A 23,308-nucleotide genomic window follows, 5' to 3' on the forward strand; every position below is an offset into this window, starting at 1 on the left:
TCCATCTTAAGTTCAAGATGATTTGTGAAAACTGAATCCATCCTAAGTTCAACATGCTTTGTGAAAACTGAACCAATCTTTAGTTTTAGATGCTTTGTGAAAACTGAAACCATCTTAAGTTCAAGATGCTTTGTGAACACTGAATCCATCTTAAGTTCAACATGCTTTGTGAACACTGAATCCATCTTAAGTTCAACATGCTTTGTGAACACTGAATCCATCTTAAGTTCAACATGCTTTGTGAAAACTGAACCAATCTTTAGTTTTAGATGCTTTGTGAAAACTGAAACCATCTTAAGTTCAAGATGCTTTGTGAACACTGAAACCATCTTAAGTTCAAGATGCTTTGTGAACACTGAATCCATCTTAAGTTCAACATGCTTTGTGAACACTGAATCCATCTTAAGTTCAACATGCTTTGTGAAAACTGAACCAATCTTTAGTTTTAGATGCTTTGTGAAAACTGAAACCATCTTAAGTTCAAGATGCTTTGTGAACACTGAATCCATCTTAAGTTCAAGATGCTTTGTGAACACTGAATCCATCTTAAGTTCAAGATGCTTTGTGAACACTGAATCCATCTTTAGTTTTAGATGCTTTGTGAAAACTGAATCCATCTTAAGTTCAAGATGCTTTGTGAACACTGAATCCATCTCAAGTTCTAGATGCTTTGTGAACACTGCTCCTATTATCTTTTCGTATTCTATTACTTCTACTTAGCCGGTCATCCTACCAGACTTAGGTACTCCACGTGATGCTTGGTGGCTGCAAACACCACAGTCTGCTCGGTCACTGGTATCACATGCTGAAGGAGGTGCAGCAACACCGCCAACTTGTCATCCAGTCGGCACTGCAGGAACGATAACTGAAACAATCCGAACGATTGGTGGATCATGACGGCTACATATTGATAACATGGGCTCACATAACAAAGCAATAATGGGGACAGCTTTGACACCTGCATTTTTCTTATAAATGTCACTCTTGTTTGCACAAAGTATCTGAACATACCCAAAATGTAAAATAACTGTTTTGAGTTTGTCTCAATGAGTCAAGGGATTTTGCTGCAATCATGCTGGATGTTAAAAGTTACATGATGACTAACAATATGTTGTTGTTTTTCTAAACAACATTGTACCCTGAAATTAAAAGCTGCACAGCCAAGCCAGAATGCTTAGTATACCTTCCTCATACTCAGTATACCTTCAGAATACTTGGCACACCTTCCTCATACTCATTATACCTTCAGAATACTTGGCACACCTTCAGAATACTTGGCACACCTTCAGAATACTTGGCACACCTTCAGAATACTTGGCAAACCTTCAGAATACCTGGCACACCTTCAGAATACTTGGCACACCTTCAGAATACTTGGCACACCTTCAGAATACTTGAGAATACTCAGTATACCTACAGAAAACTCAGTTTACCTTCAGAGTACTCAGTATACCTTCAGAATACTCAGTATACCTTGAGAATACTCAGTTTACCTTCAGAATACTCAGTTTACCTTCAGAATACTCAGTATACCTTGAGAATACTCAGTATACCTTGAGAATACTCAGTATACCTTCAAAATACTCTGTAAACCTTCAGAATACTCAGTATACCTTGAGAATACTCAGTTTACCTTCAGAATACTCAGTTTACCTTCAGAATACTCAGTATACCTTGAGAATACTCAGTATACCTTGAGAATACTCAGTATACCTTCAAAATACTCTGTAAACCTTCAGAATACTCAGTATACCTTGAGAATACTCAGTATACCTTGAGAATACTCAGTTTACCTTAAGAATACTCAGTATACCTTCAGAATACTCAGTATACCTTCAAAATACTCAGTATACCTTGAGAATACTCAGTATACCTTGAGAATACTCAGTTTACCTTCAGAATACTCTGTAAACCTTCAGAATACTCAGTATACCTTCAGAATACTCAGTATACCTTCAGAGTACTCAGTATACCTTCAGAATACTCAGTAAACCTTCAGAATACTCAGTATACCTTCAGAGTACTCAGTATACCTTCAGAACACTCTGTAAACCTTCAGAATACTCAGTATACCTTCAGAATACTCATTTACCTTCAGAATACTCAGTATACCTTCAGAATACTCAGTATACCTTCAGAAAATTCAGTTTACCTTCAGAATACTCAGTTTACCTTCAGAGTACTCAGTATACCTTCAGAGTACTCAGTATACCTTCAGAATACTCAGTATACCTTCAGAATACTCAGTATACCTTCAGAATACTCAGTATACCTTCAGAATACTCTGTAAACCTTCAGAATACTCTGTAAACCTTCAGAATACTCAGTATACCTTCAGAATACTCAGTATACCTTCAGAATACTCAGTATACCTTCAGAATACTCAGTATACCTTCAGAATACTCAGTATACCTTCAGAATACTCTGTAAACCTTCAGAATACCGTCAAAACACTAAAAAGAATCTGCACAGTCAAGCACAAATACTCAGCATACCTTTAACTGGTCGCTCAGTTTGGTTTCAACGTCGAGCCGTATCAGGGTCGGGTCGTGAAGACCTGCCTTGGCGAACTCCACGAGGAGCTTGGGAAGAGTGGCAGAGAACAGCAGCGTCTGTCGAGACTCTGGCAGACGGTTGAGCACCTCGTTCAGTTGCTCTTGGAAACCCATCTCAAACAACCTGGCAGACAGAATGAACAATTTTTCTTTAAATATGACTGATTGCCTTCGTTCCCAGCATCATGAATGAATTATAGGAATCAGAGTAAAGATGTTCTACTCAATCTATGTGAAAGCATTACAAATATTTCTAAAATTGTCTGTTCTTTTCATTTAAATATAACTTTTACAAGTCAAAACTGGATGGTCTTACTTGAGAAAAGGTGACACTATCATGAACAAACAGTATGACACAAGTTCATGAAAATTGTATAATTCTTTCAGTAAACATATCTTATGGGTGAAGCTGAATAAAAAAAATTGTCTTAAATAATTGATAACAATCATACCTTCAAGAGAAGATTTAAAAAAATATATAAATTCAAACAAATTAAGAATCAATCATGTTCAGAATAAGAATGGGTTGTGTCATGGGCAAGCCAGTACTTATGATGCATGTGTAGTAATAAATGTCAACTTGATCTACTGAGGCTGATATGGGAAAAACTTTCCTTACATGAATCATATCATTTTACAACAAAGTCTCTTCTAACCATTTTAGTGTTTTTTTTCACCATTTTTGGAATGGGGCTTGGTCCCTTTGAATTGGAAAAAATGCGGCATTTTGCCTAAAATTGGGAAATTTGTGTTGTTGTTTTGCTAACAAATGCTTCATAATTGAGAATAAAAGTTTTGTCAATATTATATTTACTAAGGTTGAACTTATAGTTGAACTTTTTTTTTTGATAACCCTCAATTGGGAATTTGTAGGTCTCATTTGTGAATAACATGTACTTTTCTCAATTGGGAATGGGGTCGTATACCGGCCCAGCTTTTGAACGAAAACACACACACTGCATTTACACAAAAACAGCAAACACTGATCTAGGACAACATTTTAAGCCAATCCAATCAGTCTGGTTACGCCTTGACATGCCTTTACTTTAACTTTACTCATACTCATGTTGTCATGGTTACCTACCTGTCCGCCTCATCAAACACCACATACTGTATGGACTTCAGTTTCAGGTCCATCTCCACAACCACATGCATGAAGCGACCTGGTGTTGCTATGATACTGAAATACAGGTTACACAACACTAATAGGCGTAACAAAAACAACTATCTTGGTGTAGCTGTATTTCACAAAGACACATATTTTACTTTAAAATAAATAATAATAATTATTCTTCATGAAATTGATATTTATACATGTGTACATATTTGTATTAATATCATAGTAACCTTTCCTACTACTGACCAATGTAGATGGTTACAATATGAAAATACATTTATATAATTAGTTCATTAGACAATGGTAATAATACTTTGTGAGCTCTGATTGAGAAGCAAAAGCAAACAAAAGCGGTGTTGTGAAACACAATGCCTTTCTTTGCACTTTTAAGCAGACCAGCAGCTATTTTAGAGAATAGTATAAGGTTCGTGGCACAGACTACTCGACCAAAACTCAGATAAATATCTGAAAGCGTTTAGGAAAATATCCTGACACGGATGCCGGACAGACGGATGGAAAGACTGACAGACAGTGCGACTGTTTTATTCCATCCGACCAGGGGCACACAATTCACAAAATCAAGAAGTGATACTTACATATCAGGATTGGCATGTAACGCTGCAAACTGGTCCTCCATCCTATAATGAAAATTGATGATGTAACAAGTACAGTATGATAGTAGTGGTACTCTGTATGTGCCATGAAAGTAAACAACTCTGCTACAATTGGCAACTATTTCTGCAACTACTTTAATCCTTTACCACTCAGATACGTATTTTGAACTATTTGTAGCTACATTTAATTAAATACATTTCTTACTAAATTCAAATTGTTAAGGCTTCATTTTCAACCCTTAGTTATTGATGAGCAGCAAACAGCATAAAACATGAACAGACTGCAAGTTGCAAAAGCCATTTTCACTTTGATTCTGAGTGGGGGAAAGGGTTAACTTGGTATCCCTGCACTCTTTGACCCTTCCATCTAAACGTTAAAGATAATTATTAGAAAATTCTTTGCCAGTGATCAAAATGTATTGTTTGGTATTCTTGTGTGCATCTTAAGTTAATTAGAAATAATTTGTTCTTAAGGACTTTAAAAATCATAATCTGAACATAAACTTCTGAGAAGTGTTATTTTCTTTGGAGTTTTTGTAAGATTTGAAATGGTGACCTATATTTTGAGTTGACCCCCCTTACCAAACATAAAACTTTGCTTACAAGGATTTTGTATAATATAATGAAAATTTGGACAATCTAAGGGCAATAATTATGGCATTAATTATGTGATTTTGCTCATCAAACTTGATTGAGATTTTTCAGCAACTTTGATAAAGAATGCTTGAGACATGTGAATGCTACAGTGTTTACATACCAATGTGGACGAACGGACAGAGGACAAAGACCAATCCTAAAACCTCAACTGAGCAATCAGGTGAGTTAAAAAGTGTGTTTCACCGATCTGAGCCATTTCCCAACTTGTCCAAGAAATCAATAAAACCAATGTATTTACTAAGTTTCACAATGATTAGGCAAAATTATGTGACTTCTATAGTGTTCGATCACAAGGTTTCTCTGTATATGGTCACATAAGGAAAACTGCCCCTACCCCCTGGCAGCCATGTTTATTGACCCATCAGGACCATTTGCAAACTCATCTGAGATATATATAAACATAAAACCAATCTTTTCACCAAGTTTTATGATGATTGGGCAAAAAAAGTGACTTCTAGAGTGTTCACAAGCTTTTTTTTACTTTATAAATATAAGAAAACTGCCCCTCCCCCCGGCAGCCATGTTATTCAACTGACCGGAGCCATTTTCCAACTCAACTCTCGTATCAAGGAAACAAATGTTCTGACCAAATTTCATGAAAAATTGGGCAAAAAAATGATAGAGAAAAATTCCCCGCCCACTGGCGGCCATGTTTTTTCACCAATCTGGACCATTTTCGAACTTGTTCGACATATCAATAAAACCAATGTTTTGATTAACTTTCATGATGATGGGCCAAAATTGTGACTTCTGAGTGTTTACAAGGTTTCTCTTTAGCCATTTAATGAAAACTGCCCCGCCCACTGGCGGCCATGTTTTTCAACGGACCGGAACCACTTTTGAACTCAACCAACATATCATTAAGACGGACATTTAGAAAAAGTTACATGAAGATTGGGCATTAAATGTGACTTCTTCAGTGTTTACAAGCTTTTTCTTTTTTTTTGACCTAGTGACCTACTTTTTGACCCATCATGACCCAGTTTCAAACTCGATCGAGATTTCATTGAGACAAATCTTCTGACCAAGTTTCATGAAGATCAAACAATAAATGTGGTCTCTAGAGTGTTTACAAACAAATGTGGTTGGATGGACGACTGACAAAGACCAGTCACAAAAGCTCAACTGAGCAAACAGGTGAGCTAAAAACAAGAGCTGTCACAATAGGATGACATATGCCCCCTATAAACGCTTTGATAGAAGTTATAGCATTTTTCGAAACCTAAACGCAGATTTCGAAATCTAAACGCGACCCTTAGTTCAAGGTCAAGGTCACAGGGGTAAATAATTGTGTGCGTATGGAAAGGCCTTGTCCATATACACATGCATACCCTATATGAAGGTTATATCTCAAGGAAATTAGAAGTTATGAGCATTTTTCGAAACCTAAACGCAGATTTCAAAACCTAAACGCGGACCCTAAGTTCAAGGTCAAGGTCACAAGGGTACACAATTTTGTGTGTATGGAAAGGCCTTGTCCATATACAAATGCATACCAAATATGAAGGTTATATCTCAAGGGACATAGAAGTTATGAGCATTTTTTGAAACCTAAACGCAAAGTGTGACGTAAAGACGGACAGACAGACAGGCGGACAGGAGACAGTCCGATCACTATATGCCCCCTTCAAAAGGGGACATAAAAACATCCAACCTCGAATAACAATTAACACATAAATGACACAACTACACAGTATTATTATGAAAACATTAATAATCAAAAGGGGGTAACTACTGTAAGCTTAAATGCATTATTTAGAAGAGTTGTCTCGCATGTTACATGACCTTAAGTCATGATAGTTTACAAGCCTTTTTACTATATAAATATAAGGAAAACTGCCACCTCCCCCTGGCAACCATGTTTTTCAACGGACCGGAACCATTTTCCAACTTAACTCACGCATCTAGGAAACAAAAGTTCTGACAAAATTTCATGAAAATTGGGCCAAAAATGTGACTTCTAGAGTGTTGACATGTTTTCATTATATACATATAGAGAAAAATGCCCCGCCCACTGACGGCCATGTTTTTTCACCGATCTGAACGATTTTCGAACTCGTCCGAGAAATCAATAAAACCAATGTTTTGACCAACTTTCATGATGATCGAGCAAAAATTGTGACTTCCAGAGTGTTTACAAGGTTTCTCTATAGCCAAATAAGGAAAACTGCCCCGCCCACTGGCGGCCATGTTTTTCAACGGACCAGAACCACTTTTAAATTCAACCAACATATAATTAAGACAAACATTTTGACAAAGTTACATGAAGATTGGGCATGAAATGTGACTTCTACAGTGTTTACAAGTTTTTTCTTTTTTTTGACCTAGTGACCTAGTTTTTGACCCGACACGACCCAGTTTCGAACTCGACCGAGATTTCATTGGGACGAAGCTTCTGACCATGTTTCATGAAGATCGGACAATAAATGTGGCCTCTAGATTGTTTAGGAACAAATGTTAACGGACGGACGGACGTAAGACGGACGAAGACTGGTCACAAAAGCTCACCTGAGCAATCAGGTGAGCTAAAAACAACTAGAAAAGGCGCAGCCGCGGTCGAAGCATAACATCACGCCGCAACTCTTGACCCAGGGGTCAGATCAAAATTCCAAATAGTGCACTGTTGCACATATGCTCATAGCTACCATGTGTTTAAGTTTCAATGTTCTAGTGCTAATAGTGTAGGAGGAGATAGTGTCCAGGACAGACGGACGGACGGACAGACGTCGGAGATAACCACATAATCCCCCCGCTCCAATTCTGAGCTTGGGGATTAAAACACTGTTACCTGTCACCACCCAACACCACGGCTGCACGGAGTCCTGTGTACTTGCCCAGCTGAGAAAATATGCAAACACATCTTTCAGTTTCATGAATAAACATTTAACATTTATATGTTTGGGCTTAACCCTAATATAAAATACTTGTGTTGTAATAAAAGACTTCTACAAAAAAGATAAGTTGGCCTAAAAGACCTCTCATTTAAAATACTCATGTAGAAATAAAAGACCTTTAAAAAGAAATTCTCAGGTAAAAACCTCTTTTGTTAGAGACCTCTTTTACAGATAACTTGTGTAGTTAAGTTTTTTCTAACCTCTTTTACAAATAAGAGGGCCTTAAGGAACAAAATGTGTATTGTTTGTGTAACAACTGTATTTTTTATACAGGTTTTAACACTGTATAACACAGATTTGATATGGTCTGAGACACGTGAAAATTTTCCCTACATATAGATAACAGATAACCCATAATGTGTGGGCTAATTATGACCGCATAGGCATTACTTGAACAAATTGAGTAGAACCACCATACATTGTTGCAAATCAAATATTGAACCTCTCGTCCTTGCAATTTCAGAGATTGTTGAAGTTATTTAATATAAAAAGTCTATAGAAATCATTTGACCACTGAGGCATCGCCAGTTTTCACCCCAGAACATGATTCGAACAAACTTACCAAAGAACCACTAAAAGGTGTGACATGCCAAATACCGGTAACCATCCTCTGTGCCTTGCGATTTCAGATAATATTTTTGAAATATTCACTATGAACACAATCAATACAAGAAACCCCTAAGGTAGGGCTTATTTTGACCCCACAGGGAATGATCTGAACAAACTGAAGAGTATAACGATATGATGTTACACACCGAATACTCAGCCCCTGATGCATGTGGTTTCAGAGAAAATGTTATTTATTATATAAGTCTACATGAATCATATGACCCCATGGGGCGTAGTAAGTTTTGCCCCAAGGGGCATGTTACAAACAAACATAGTAGAGGAATATGAGATACTGATACTTAAAATATTAAACCAATTACTCTTGTGGTTCACGAGAATAAAAATAAATTTTCCATTTTTAAAATCTATTATATTTCAAGTGACCCTCATATGAAATGCACCGCAACAATTTGAACGATTTCAAGAGAGATTACATAAATGTGAGCCTCGCACTGTGATAAATGCATGTTCATCAAGTGTTGTCTCGCATGCTAATCATGGATGTGACACTTTCCGCCTAAAATGTATTCTCACTAATAAGAGGCTTACATTAAAAGAAAACTACAATAAAAATAGGAAATGTAGCCTGCACAGTTTAATCTGGGATGACACTTAACATGCATTAAATCTCGAGCGAGGCTCATTTAAATCAGTTTACTTTCACCTCTTTAGCAAACTTGAGTGTCTGAACAGCGAGTTCTCTGGTTGGAGACATGATGAGGGCGCGTGCCCCAGCCTGGGCGCTGTGGGTCTGTAACTTCTCAAACATTGGAACCAGGAAGGCAGCGGTCTTGCCACTTCCTGTCCTCGCCATGGCAACCACGTCCTTGCCTTCCATAATCAGGGGGATCGTCTGCAGACAGGGGAGTCAGAAAAGGTAAACATGTGAATGAAATGTAAGCAGTAGTATTGATGAACCAGTATACAGTCCAACAAAACAAAGCAGTCACCTAAGTATAGCTGTCACCTTGCTACAATGGTCAGTATATCTCCCCTCCCGACTAAAAATAAGAATTTACAAAACCGTAGTATAATGCTCACCTCCCCCCTATAGCAGCCAGTATATTTCACACTTCAAGCCATGTTGCACCAGTGTTAGGCAGTCACGAGGCAATGATGTCACGGTAGGACAAGCATACACTCAATCAAGATGATAGAAATAGATGTAAATGACTGCCGAATGGATGGAAAAGGAATCAGAAAATGTTACTAGAACTTAAAACTTGATGCTTGTCACTAATATCTTGATTCAGTTGTCACGAGTTTCATTCATATTGCAATTACACATGTACTGTAAACTAATTTCTATATTGTCATCAGGAAATGTTGTGTTTTTTCAAAAATGACTTCCCTGACCGAATCTGAAATTCATGGACTGCTGATTTTGGAAAATATAGAAGAGAAGTTTCAATTCGGTAATTTTCCGATGTGTTTGTGTTAAATTTGTGGATCGGTCAAACCATGAAATCAACGAACATTAATGTCCCACAAATAATAATGATTTTGAAGTATTTTAAGAAAAAAAGAAGTTCTAAAATACCGTATTTTTTTACAATTATTAGTTTATATTGATTAAAATATCACGACTGGTATATAACATTACTTGAAAAAAGTTGTTTAGTTTTCATATTTTCAGTATATTTGGTAATAAATTTTACTGGGTATGTCTACCAGGTAACTACCAGCTAACTATGAATAACGCAAGTAGAATGATCAACATCGTCATGTGGTAAACCCAGGAATGCAAATTGTGCATGCGTAGTGAATTGTATATATTTTATATATAAAATTATCAATGTACTTGCGTTATTTATAGTGTGTATATCATTATGTCACTTTTTTTCACGATGTACCTTCGATTTCACATTGCGAAATTTTATTACCGAATATAATAAAAATATGAACTTTTTGAAAAAAAAACAACAACACTGTAAAGTGTAATGGCATTAATTGATTTCAGACTGCATATTATTGAATTAACAAGGAATAAAATATACTTCATAATGAATTCCATCAAAATGTGAAAGAATGTAAAGGAAATCAGAATTAATGTAACAAAACAATGAATACATTTTAAATACATTTAAGAAAAAATATACATATGCAAGTTTGATCCACCACAGTTATTTTTGAGGTTTTATACATTCCTTATATTTTTGAAATTATTACTGCAACATTTGCTTGGGCATTTACTGAACAAATACCTTTCTCTGGATTGGTGTGGGAATCTTATAACCTTTTCTAGTAATTCCTATGTAGACATTGCGAGAGAGGCCTGAAAATCAAAGAAAATGTAGCATATTTCTAAAAAAAATCTAAAATAGGTAAATTTTTCTAAGTAGCTGTTTGAAAACAAGTAACAACTGAGCAGCAAAATCCCAATAATAAACAAAAAAATAGGCGTCCAGATTGTTTTTGAAATATTGTATTGAATTGTTGTAAGTATGAAATGGAAACAAATTCAATTGCATCCTTAACCCCTATCCACTCAGAAGTAAAATGAACATGTGCAAACAGCATAAAACCAGAACAGCCTGGGAGTAACTCGCAGTCTGCTCAGGTTTTATGCTGTTTGCTGCTCAACAGTATCTAAGGGTTAAAATGAAGCCTTTAAAACTTGAATCTAGTAAGAAATGTCGTAACTGTAATTTGATTTTATAAATTATCAAAATATGTATCTAAGTGGTAAAGTGTTGGATATACAATGTACAAGATTAGGATTTTTAAATTATAAAATCATACAAAGAAACACACTAGATTCAAGTTTTAAAGGCTTCATTATTAATTCAAATTTATATTCTAATTTTGTTTGTTAATTAGAATAAATAACTTGTCTTGATGTATTTTCACATACAAGTAAGTGGACAAATAAAAAGTTGAGCGTTCTTACCCATCGATTGAAAACCACCAGACTTTTTATTCTTTCTGTTCTGCTGCTTGACCAAGGCTCTGACATCTGTCTGCTCTGTATCACTGTCAGGCTCATCATCTTTTTGATGTGACTCGGGTTTCTGTGAAAATAAGGGGGACCAAAAACACTTATAAACAAATATCAAAGACAGTTCAGTGTACGGTGCAGTTGGTTTAAATCAATAAATGTGAAAAAAATGTTTGTTCAAATAAATGGTACTGCCAACTGATTTGATGATTTAGGAGAAAATTTTTATTCCCAAATTTAAAATTAGCGCTTCTGTTGAACCATTTTCGGGCGTAAATTATGCCCGAAAATTGCAGTTGTATGAGTTTCAAAAACAGAAAGCAGAGAAAAGTATGCTGTTACTTGTGTGACTAACCAGTGTTTCCTTTGGTAAAAAATATCTCCTATAAGTTTTTGACTGTACAGTTCTTAGCTCAGAGTGTAACTGTAACTGAAAAACAAGGGACAAAATTGTCACAAAACCAGGTTTTTATTGTGAAAAAAAATCTGATAAAGGGAGACAACTCAAACTGAACTTTTTGAAATGAACAAACAAAATTAATTAATTTGTAAGTTTGTTTTAAAATAAATATATTTTTAGTCGTGGCGACCTTGACATTGGAGATATTGACGTGATTCTTTCGTGCGACACACCGTCCCATGATGGTGAACAAATGTGCCAAATGATTTTAAAATCTCATAATGAATGACATAGTTATAGCCCAGACAAGCTCATTTATGGCTATTTTTTACCTTTGAACTCAAAGTGTGACCTTGACCTTGGAGATATTGACGTAATTTTTTCGCGCGACACACCGTCTAATGATGGTTAACAAATGTGCCAAATGATTTTAAAATCTCACAATGAACGACAAAGTTATGGCCCGGACAAGCTTGTTCCGCCCCGCCCGCCAGCCAGCCCGCCCGCATTCGCCAATCTAATAACCAGTTTTTTCCTTCGGAAAACCTGGTTAACAAAATTGCAGTACTTGAATTAACGTGGAACATTGCATGTGTTTATATAAAGATGACAAAATAACAAATACAAAATATTTATTTGTTAAACCACTGACTTATTTAAGCATGATAAATTCACAATGTTTTCCCAAAATGAGCCGTTTCATCTTAGCAAAAATGCCCAAAATGGACAATTTTGACGATAAAAAATTCCCAATTTGGTCGGACTCCTTTTCCCAAAATAGGCAGAAAAACCCCTGCAGGGTTAAGTGGTCTTCTGAAAGCAATATTGTTTTGATGTTAATTGAAACATGTAAGTGTGCATGGCCAGCATGCTTCATATAAGGTAACATGTATGTTTTATTAAAATAAGGCAAGTCAAGTATTTACATTGATAATTGTGAAGGTTTTGTAACGCAATCATTCTAATTTTTGGCTTTATTTCAGAAAATATTTGGTACATGTTTAATTCAATCTAAACTAAAGATTACTTGTTGATTGGTCGCTATTCAAATCAAATGCAAGCCAAATGAAGGGTTAGAAAAGAGGTGAGATTCGAGAACAGGTACTTTAACGATACCTTTTTATTGAAACATTTATAATGTTTTGTACACAATTATATCCATTTTTTTTACTATACATGGCTATTAAATAAGCTTTTACCGGTAATTTAGATGGCAACTTATATAAACAAGAGCATCGTATAAAGGGTGCCACGCTCGGCTGCAGTTTTGAATAAATGAAAGCTTGGTCAACAGATTTTTTTGATTTTTTTTAGAGGTCAGTGACCTTGAACTTCGACCCAAAATTGAATGTGGAATGTAGAACTCATCAAGGTGCAGCTACATATGAAGTTTCAAAGTTGTAGGTTGAAGCACTTTGATTTTAGAGCCAATGTTCAAAACCTTGACAAAATGTTGAGGTTTTAGCAAGATGCGGACGGCGGACACGACTACGGACACGACATGATGACCTGGCTATGACATGGTTGCAAAAATTCAACTCTCAGCTTTATAACCCAATGGGTTGCTAATAGTTGCGATGCGCTCTCTCTTGTCCATGGGTGCAATATGTTATAAACAATGCAAGGGTTAAGGAACACTGAAACTGCAAGAACTTATTATAGTTTACCTGTCTAAACCACAAACTCATCCAAATGGTACCATTAAAGCAATAAATAATTGCTTTTAATTGACTCAGTAAGTTAGTTTTTCTTTCGTACGCTGTATCCGCCATATTGGAAAATTGACCCAATATTGGTTAGGTCGCAGTACACCAATATTTTGCATGTCGGGTTATGTGATGGAGCCTATTAAAGTCGACAACGATAATGAATATTCGACACAGAAAAACTGTTTCAAATTTCAACATAAAAATGTCAACGAGAATAGTGTGTTGAAACATTGTAGTATTTATTAGGGTGCATGCAAAGGATAACGTCCGTACGTAGCCGTTCAGGTAAATTTAACATGTTTATTAAGTTTATTCATTATTTTTATCAATATGTCTCGAAAGACGTCTGTTTAGTAAAGCGCAAGGATTCTCTGCGCTGACCTGCACCCATGTTTATATAGGGGTGCATATGGACTCCCGGCCAGAGCCAATAGCAAAAATTATTAAAGGCTCTGGGACTCTGTTTATATGGACTAGCTATGACAATACCTCGGGTTTTCTCCGAAATCAGCCGAGCTAAAAACACAACAATATTGTAAATTTTACCTTTAGTAAAACAAAAATCATTGCAATGCAATACAGATTTGTATTTTTAGGGAACACAAAATCCTACATTACATACCAGTTGATTTTTCTCTGTTACTTCTTCAAAATCTGACATTTCTTCTGTTTCATCCTTCTTTTTATTTTTCGCCACGAACTTCTTTTTATTATGCTTCTGGCTTGTATGACGTGACGTACTCTTTGCATGAAATTGTGGCTTGTCAGTTTTAATTTTACGGATGTTATTTTTAACACCATCTTTCTTGCGGTTTTCGTCTGAGCCAAATGTAAGTCTTTGTCCACTGGACTTCTTTACGCGTTTAGTCTTCGCCATATCTAACAAGGTAGCTACTTTGCTATTATATTTTTTTTTATAATTTCAGTTTTTTATTAAAAATTGTAAGTACAAAACAGCATGTCAAATGGGCGCAGCCATTTTGGTTTATATTCTCTAAATTGTAAACAATTTACTTTTTATAAATTCAATGGAGAGATAATCGATTTCATTTAATCTAAATAGTTAATGATTATAACATATTACGTGAATGCAAATTCAATAAAGATCATTATTTATTTGCGGCGTATTTGTGTTAAAGATCATATTGGTCACTTCCGGTAGAATGGCAGTAAGCAAAACATTCGAAAACAGGAAAACATAAATAGAACGGTTTCGCGATATATAGTTTACTCGTGAGCATTGATATATATTTTCTACGAAGTAAGTTACATCAATAATAAACAGTATTGTTGTTTGTATCATGTCATATGTTTTCGCGATACAAAGGTTGCACACCACCAATATAAAGAAGTGAAACACTAGCTGCTGGAGCAGTATTGAATTCTTATTATATACAATTAGTTGGTTCTTTATTTAAGGCAAGTGACCAATTGCCAAAACAGCACAAAACATACAATACAAAACATAAACACATAAAAGAATAAAGCTGGGGTCATAGCCCAGGAACGATCAATGCAAATTATTGGCCATGGTGGGGTTTAAACCCGTTATACTTATAGAGCACTCAACCTCTCACTTGGCCCAGCAATATTCATGATATATTTAAGTGTAAATAAAATTTAACCTCATAGCATTGCAACTCAAACAATAATAAAAGGGAATTAAAACGCATTCATTTTAATTACCATTTTATAACTTAATGGTAGGAAGTAGACCAGAGCTGGAGAGTTACTCATTTTTGAGGAACAATGAAATGAAACTACGAACTATGAACACATAAAAGAATAAAGCTGGGGTCATCGCCCAGGAACGATCAATGCAAATCATTGGCCATGATTGGGGTTTAAACCCGTTCTAGAGCGCTCAACCTCACACTTGGCCCAGCAATATTCATGATACATTTAAGTGTAAATAAAATTTAACCTCATAGCATTGCAACTCAAACAATAATAAAAGGGAATTAAAACACATTCATTTTAATTACCATTTTATAACTTAATGGTAGGAAGTAGACCAGAGCTGGAGAGTTACACATTTTTGAGGAACAATGAAATGAAACTAGTCTACGAACAAGTGTCAACTACATTCCTTCGTTATAGAAATAGATTTAAGAATATAGCATCATAAAGTTAATATTTCAGATCATCATCGCGCAAATACAGGAAGAAGCAGCAATATTTGGTGTAAAAGTTCCATATTCAGGGATGGAAATGAGTGGTTTCCCGTGAGCCCGAGGCCAGTACATTTTTGCCTGGGCAACTCAAATTCAAAAGTTAGTAGTCTGGCTGGGCAACTTGCTTTTTAAGCTTGAGACAATTCATTGCAATTAAACATTTAACATACATGCCAGACGTCCCGATCTCGGCGGGACAGTCCCGCTTTTGGGCCCTTTGTCCCGGCGTCCCGATATGAGATGATTTGTCCCGACATTCGTAAAAAACTATGTAAGGTTCCCAATAAAATTCGCTATTCAAGCTCTGTTTCGCTTACACTTACCACTGCTAATCCCTTTATTGCCCCCAATTAACAATCCGATCCTACTCGTGTGTACCAGTGTTGTTTATGACACCTTATCAGCGATTTATTGGCTAATTATTGATTTTATCAGGCATTCACACCATGGTGGTCTTTAAGATAGTGGTCGCTTTTTGCTATCGATAGTTGTATTATAATGAAATAAATGTTGAAAATGTGTTTGTTTTTGTCTTTGTTTCAAACGGTTTACAAAACAATTGTTTTGTAAAATTAATTCTACGACATTCATGAGTCTTTTACATTTAATGTTTAGTTCCAAAATAGCGGGATAATCCGAATGTGCAATATACCAAAATTGCAACAAACAGTCCAATAAGTGATACTTATCCTGTCCAGTGTAATTGGGTGTAATTGTAATAAAAACAACGAGGTGCTATGCATGACAGTTTGACCCTACTCCAATTAAGCTAAAAACAACGAGGTGCTATGCATGACAGTTTGACCCTACTCCAATTAAGCCGCGACGATTGACAAGTAACAAACTGCGCATGGATACATGCTTAAAAAACATCTGTTCGCGCATTCCGTGTCAAGCTGATGTAACTGTTCGGTAGATAGTTTACTGTAACCCGTACTTTCAGTGTACTGGATAGCCTCCCCTGCGTTAATGTTTGCCATTGAAAGTAATATCATGAGTATTGTTGTCGTAATGTTCCAGATTTTGTACTCTAAAAAGATGAATATTATCTTCGTTGTTTGCTATTGTCTTATTTAATAAAACTGTTAATGTTATGTTTAAGATTTCATGCTTCATATCAGATGTTTTATGTCTTGAATTAAAGTATCAAGAGTTTTTGTTAGTACTATACTGATTACAGTAAAGGTGGAATGATAGATGGTTTTAGGTGTCCTGCTTTTTGGTCAAATGTCCGGACAATTTTTTATGGAATGTCCCGCTTTGGACCTTAAAAATTATGGCATGTATGCATTTAATCAAATTGGCGACTGTGAGTTAATAATCAGTTTTATAAAATTCATTTTTCAAAGCCAATGAAATGATTTAACTCAGTCTTATATAAGAACATAATACACAGAAAGTTTGTCAATTAAGCAATGTTTTTGTTTAGTTATCTTTTATTTAAAGTAAGTCTTATATACACATGACACTACATGTACATCGTACTGCGCTCGTTAGTCTTAAGCTGGGCAACCAAAATACTAATGATGGTTGCCCGTGTGGGCAACCAATCGTAAAACGTTAGTTTCCATCCCTGATATTACATAGCTTGGTTATAATGAATCTGATTTAAGGTCCAGTAGTTGTATATTTGATAGCCTTGCATACCAGGTAAGCCTAGTTGCAGACTGCACAGCTTTGTGCATCTGTTATGAGGTTTTCTGTAATATTTGCCTATTAATATTGCATTCAATTTCAACATTCTTTCGATGATAACTGTAACTTGTAAGTTCAAAAATAAATATAGAACTTTACAAAAAGAATGTTTCTTCACATCGACACTGACAGTTATCAATATCAGACAAGTCTGAATACAGGGATGCCTTGATTACACTTACTATGGGAAAGACAAAGCGTCCAGACCAAGGCCCGCCTCCAAGATGGCTTCACTGCCCACGGAAAGGACAAATGATTGTGGGTTAGTAAAACATACAACAATATTTAGTTTTTTACCCAAGTCCCTACTCAGTGATGTTTTCCTTCTGTTAAAAACAACCATTAAAGGCACTTTAACAAACAAATAAAAGTTACTCAAAAGCATGTTTAAGAATATTTAGATGGGTTGGTGAGCAATTAAGTACCAAGCAATTAACAATTAATTCCCAATTTGAAGATGTCATTACCTAAATTTTCCCACTTTCTGTTTTTTTCACCCTAAGTTTGCCCTGTACTGTACCAGTACCTTTCCTGATTGGGTGAAAAAAATCGCTGCTACAAACGGAATAAGAAATTAATATTTTTTTACGTATATGTTTTTAGCTCGGCTGTTTTCGGAGAAAACCCGTGGTAATGTCATAGCCAGCTCGTCGTCCGATTTCTGCCTCATGCTTAAACCTTTACATTGGCTCTAAAATTAAAGTGCTTCCACCTACAACTTTGAAACGTCATATGTAGATGCACCTTGATGAGTTATACACGCCACACCCATTGTTTACCCTTGTTATCCATGTTTTAATTATCTAATGTTTAACCCATTCCCATACTTAGGTATATTTGATGATACATTTGGTAAACCTACTTAATCATGTTTGAGATTGTTTAACCATGGCAAATGAATTAACACCAACACATATTGTAAAAGCTGTGAAAAATCTTAACATTTTTTGGATTTAAGAGTCTTTTTTTTAAATCAATGTTTTCATTGTAATTGATACTGACAATACCAAGATTGTAATTACCAGTACTCAGATACTTTCCCAAATGAGAATTTTAAACCCTGATTCTTTTTCCCAAAAAGTAAAGTAGAAAAAGGCTGTCTTGTTTTAGACTCAGAATTTGCAGTACAAAACGATGTAAAAAGGACTCATCCTTAATCAACCACAAAGAAAATAATATATTTAAATTATCAAAAAATGTTTTCAGACACGTTTGTGCCTTTTAAGACGCCACTAGACTCCAAATATGATGAAGATGTGCCAGAGGAAAGTCGCTTTACAGTCGGAATGCTGATCGAATCCCAGAAAACATACAAGGTATACATTTGAGTGATAAAACACTACATATCTCTAACTCACAAACTTAAGCTCTATACCTCTATACCTGTGGACTTTATAAGCATTAAAGGTACTGGTAAGTTTGTATTTCAATTTATATAAAAATGTATTATTTGTTATGGATTTTAAAATTACTTTGCACAAGAGTTAACCATCATAAGATGACATGTTTTGTTTAACACCTGTACACTACCTCTTACTGGCTTTTAAAGTATTTTATCACAAATGTTTACCATCTTCAGACAATTTGTCGTGTGTAACACCTGCCTCCCTACCTCAAATGTCAAGGTTAGAGGTTGAATTAGATTGTCCCACCTGTAACTTTGTATTTCATTATACAATAAAAAAAAAAACTTACCACGAATAAAGATGCCATGTCGTGTGTATCACTGGATTCCCTACATAAAATGTCACACTTAGAGGTCTAAAGTCAGCTCTGTTTATAAGCAGCTTGTTTTTGACATTGGTGTCGTTTTTAGGCAAAATTGGCATGTGGGGGGGCTGGGGGGTTTGTTCCATATGGGCTTATGTCTTGTTATTCATTCTATTGATTCATGTGGGATTACCCGTACAGTAAACTGTAAAAAATATCTTTGCATGTAAGTATTTCTAGTCTGAATCCTACATAAGAATTTGCTATTTTTCTGTGGACAAACTGATCAAAAAATGAATTGTTAAACTATTTAATAGACAATGAAAATCAATGTCCCTCTATGTATAGCTCTGCATAGTAAAATCTGTATCTTGTTTCTATTGTAAAAAAGTGAAGTAAAAATGGAATTTCTTTTTGCTTTACAAATTATTTTGTTTGTTTGTTAAGAAATTAGCTATTTAAAATCTTATAATTGCTTCATAGCCCACCACCCAAATTTTATTCAGTTTTTACAGTACAATCTTGAGCAATAAATCACAAAAGTGATAAAAGTACAGTACACAAACTTGTTGTCATTTAGCATTTGTCAAAACCCACCATTACAGCAACAATTCTAGTTTTTGTTCTGATGCCTCATTCCAGCGTCTGTCGCTCTGTTACAATAGATTTATTTTGGTGTTGCATGCGGCACATACTATATGAGTCATGTTCTGAGAAAACTTGGCATAATGCATGTACGCAAAGTGTTGTCCCAGATTAGCCTGTGCAGTCTGCACAGGCTAATCAGGGACGACACTCCGCTTTTATGACATTTTTCGTTTAAATGAAGTCTATTCTTAGCAAAAATCCAATTTAAGCGGAAAGTGTCGTTCCTGATTAGCCTGAGCGGATTGCACAGGCTAATATGGGATGACACTTTACGCACAAACATTAGTTTAAACATATTTATTCAACAAAGTGTTTTAATATCATAAATACATACCTGTTATTTCTAGCTCATCCCTTTCCAGGGAGTTAATTATCCGGAAAACTTTAAGCGCTGGGAATCATCCACCTCTAATAAAGAAAGCCAAGTCAGGTTAAACATAGTACAATGTAACCTAACCGGAAAACAAGAACAACAACTCATCTTTCCTTTCCGGAAAACCACGAGTGCACGCCTATTTTGGCTCAGGACTTTTTCGTCCTTTTAATCGTTTTTATTGTCTGAGTTTGAATGATAAATTTTATTTATCTTTTCTGTATATTATTCGGTTTATTTTTTTTATACTTTTTATTTCAGTTTTTGTTATAATTCTGCTTTTGCTGGGTATCTTTGTTTATAGTGCTCATGTACATGAGCACGTGCACCACGAGGTTTTCGTTCCTTTTCCTTCTATAGGTAATCCATGAGGACTTCGTGCCTTTTTCCTCAATAAATAATTGAGGGCATTTGTACAGCGTTTGTTTATTTACATTGTGGTTTGAATTTAACAATTGCTTTTGTCTGTTTTAGGATATTTCTGTTTCATTTGTTAACCAGGTTTTCCGAAGGAAAAAACTGGTTATTAGATTGGCGAATGCGGGCGGGCTGGCTGGCTGGCGGGCGGGCGGGCGGAACAAGCTTGTCCGGGCCATAACAATGTCGTTCATTGTCAGATTTTAAAATCATTTGGCACATTTGTTCACCATCATTGGACGGTGTGTCGCGCGAAATAATTACGTCGATATCTCCAAGGTCAAGGTCACACTTTGAGTTCAAAGGTCAAAAATGGCCATAAATGAGCTTGTCCTGGCCATAACTATGTCATTCATTGTGAGATTTTAAAATCATTTGGCACATTTGTTCACCATCATGGGACGGTGTGTCGCACGAAAGAATCACGTCAATATCTCCAATGTCAAGGTCGCCACGACTAAAAATAGATTTTTTTTAAAAACAAACTTACAAAGGGGGTTAATTTTGTTTGTTCATTTCAAAAGTTCAGTTTGAGTTTTCTCCCTTTATCAGATTTTTTTTTCACAATGAAAACCTGGTTTTGTGACAATTTTGTCCCTTGTTTTCAGAAATGAACTTACAAAAGAGAGGTTCGTGTGGTCACATCAAGGCAAGGTGGGATTCTCACGACACTTGCCTGGCATGTACTGGTTGTACTCTACTTAAAAAATGTGCGGTGTGCAATTTATGGTCTTACCACATATGGACACAAGCTGGTCGCCGTCGGATGTCGATCAGCCGCAAACGCCACGAACCTCTAATGGACGTTGATGATTCGGTGACTTCACTGGTCACGGATGACCAGCTGACATTTCAGTCACCGGACACCGCTGGTGGTGTTGTCTGTCTGTTGTCGTCTGACTGTATGACTCCCACCATACATACCAGCGACATTGATCGTGGACCTACGGATCAATCAATGTCTGACCAAATGGCAGCCGCCATTCTACGGTCTTTGGCCGGTGATGAAACCGTTCATGATATGACTGGCCGGTCACCGGTCCGGTCCAGTCATGATATGACTGGCCAGTCACCGGTCTGGTCATCTGTGACTGGTCTGGTCACCTTCACCGGTCCAGTCCGGTCCGGTCACCGGTCAGAAGAAGGCATCGATCTTCATCATCGGATGACTCTTCTTCCAACTCGTCATCGACGAATGAATCTTCGTCATCAAGGAGTAGACATTAGACACGCTCATTTTCATCGAGCGATTCTCATCGCCGCTACGCGCGTAAGCGATCACGTCGTCGTTCACAGAGACGCTATTCCAGAAGATCCCGGTCTCATCGCAGCCGATCTACATCTTGCTATCGATGGATCTGTTACATTATTATGTCAGCCAGGATTTCTTGCTAAAAATCAACTTCCCTCTATGGCTTCCAAACCCTTCAAAGTTCCAAGTCTTTCTAGAACTTGTGGACATGAAGATGATGATTGACTCCTTTGCCCGGTAAGGGCTTTGAAGTTCTACCTTAAGAGAGTAAAGTTTATTCGAGGTTCTCGTAAAAGACTTTTCATTCCATTAAAAGGGGGTGGCAATGTGTCTGCGGCTTCTATTTCCCGTTGGATAGCCTCGACAATAAAGAAAGTTTATTCTTCTCTTTCATCCAGTGATTTATCCCTGTTTAAGATAAGACCACATGAATTAAGAGCTCTTTCGGCTTCGTGGGCATATATTAATTATACCCCACTGTCTGAAGTGCTTCAAGCTGCTTTCTGGAAGAATCCTACCACCTTCTCCTCTTTTTATTTTCGTTCTCTTGAGTGCCAACAATATAATTTGTATATGTTGGGTCCTCTTGTTGTGGCTCAAAGTGTAATTTCTTCTATGGCGTAAGTATTCTAGGCCATCAGAGAATTAAGTACGTACAATATGGTACTAACGAAGATAATCTAAGGACATGATCTACTATCTCTGGCTGAAAACCCTAAATATGGGTTCTGCTGTGATGGGAAAAAATATGCGAACCTTCCCGCCACAGCTTCAAAATCAGCTAGAGATAACAGGTATGTATTTATGATATTAAAACAAATTTTTAATGTAAAATTCATTTTAATTATTAAATACTTATCTGTTATCGGTAAGTCCCACCTCCCACCCCGCTCATCGACATTTTATGTTTTTGTAAAGGAAAGATGAGGTGTTGTTCTTGTTTTCCGGTTAGGTTACATTGTACTATGTTTAACCTGACTTGGTTTTATTAATTAGAGGTGGATGATTCCCAGCGCTTAAAGTTTTCCGGGTAATTAAATCCCTGGAAAGGGATTAGCTAGAGATAACAGGTAAGTATTTAATAATTCAAATGAATTTTACGTTAAAAATTTGTTTTACAACATACTTGCTGCTCAAGTACATGCCTTGTTATAAAATGTGCTATTGAAATTATTATTTTTTAGAAAAAGCTTGGTCTTCTTGTGGATCTGACAAATACAACACGATTTTATGAAAGTTCAGAAGTGGAGAAGCTGGGTTGTAAATACGTGAAAATGCAGTGTCGAGGGTAAGATATATTACTGACATATAAGAAGATTGTCAGCGTAGAAGCAATGCATAGTTTTCATTTATTGTTCAGCAGTTTCAAAGAAAAATTTCCATTTTAAAATAGAGTACTAAGTTTTTCACTAGAGGCTGCATTTTATTAGTATGTATTGTACATACTTAAAGCTGCAGATTTTCATTTCTTGTTTTTTAATCCATCATGAAATGTTCACTCCTCATGAAATGTTCACTCCTGAGAACATTTAGGAATATAACTTTA

The 23,308-nt window shown here is 36.1% G+C and overlaps 2 protein-coding genes across 3 annotated transcripts in view; one reads left to right on the plus strand and one right to left on the minus strand.

The window, feature by feature from the left end:
- LOC127847384 (ATP-dependent RNA helicase DDX54-like) overlaps positions 1 to 14,502 on the minus strand; it is a 41,896-nt gene extending 27,394 nt beyond the window's left edge. Inside the window, exons 1-9 of one of the 2 annotated variants that reach the window (XM_052379253.1) lie at positions 14,116 to 14,502; positions 11,337 to 11,457; positions 10,651 to 10,721; positions 9,111 to 9,299; positions 7,732 to 7,781; positions 4,269 to 4,310; positions 3,640 to 3,735; positions 2,496 to 2,679; positions 734 to 865 (exon numbers count right to left, since the gene is read on the minus strand). In XM_052379253.1, the coding sequence (XP_052235213.1) occupies positions 734 to 865; positions 2,496 to 2,679; positions 3,640 to 3,735; positions 4,269 to 4,310; positions 7,732 to 7,781; positions 9,111 to 9,299; positions 10,651 to 10,721; positions 11,337 to 11,457; positions 14,116 to 14,370 (1,140 nt within the window). In that variant the 5' untranslated portion in view covers positions 14,371 to 14,502. Of the gene's footprint in view, positions 1 to 733; positions 866 to 2,495; positions 2,680 to 3,639; positions 3,736 to 4,268; positions 4,311 to 7,731; positions 7,782 to 9,110; positions 9,300 to 10,650; positions 10,722 to 11,336; positions 11,458 to 13,451; positions 13,566 to 14,115 lie in introns of those variants that run through there. The other variant, XM_052379254.1, reaches the window with a different exon arrangement.
- Positions 14,503 to 14,622: 120 nt separating this feature from the next.
- Positions 14,623 to 23,308, plus strand: part of LOC127847386 (mRNA-capping enzyme-like) — a 36,979-nt gene continuing 28,293 nt past the window's right edge. Inside the window, exons 1-4 of the mRNA XM_052379255.1 lie at positions 14,623 to 14,754; positions 17,524 to 17,624; positions 18,569 to 18,678; positions 22,947 to 23,050. Of these exons, the coding sequence (XP_052235215.1) occupies positions 17,546 to 17,624; positions 18,569 to 18,678; positions 22,947 to 23,050 (293 nt within the window). The 5' untranslated portion in view covers positions 14,623 to 14,754; positions 17,524 to 17,545. The remainder of the gene's footprint in view (positions 14,755 to 17,523; positions 17,625 to 18,568; positions 18,679 to 22,946; positions 23,051 to 23,308) is intronic.

This window comes from Dreissena polymorpha, chromosome 10 (assembly GCF_020536995.1).
Source record: "Dreissena polymorpha isolate Duluth1 chromosome 10, UMN_Dpol_1.0, whole genome shotgun sequence".
Taxonomy (NCBI): Eukaryota; Metazoa; Mollusca; class Bivalvia; order Myida; family Dreissenidae; genus Dreissena; species Dreissena polymorpha.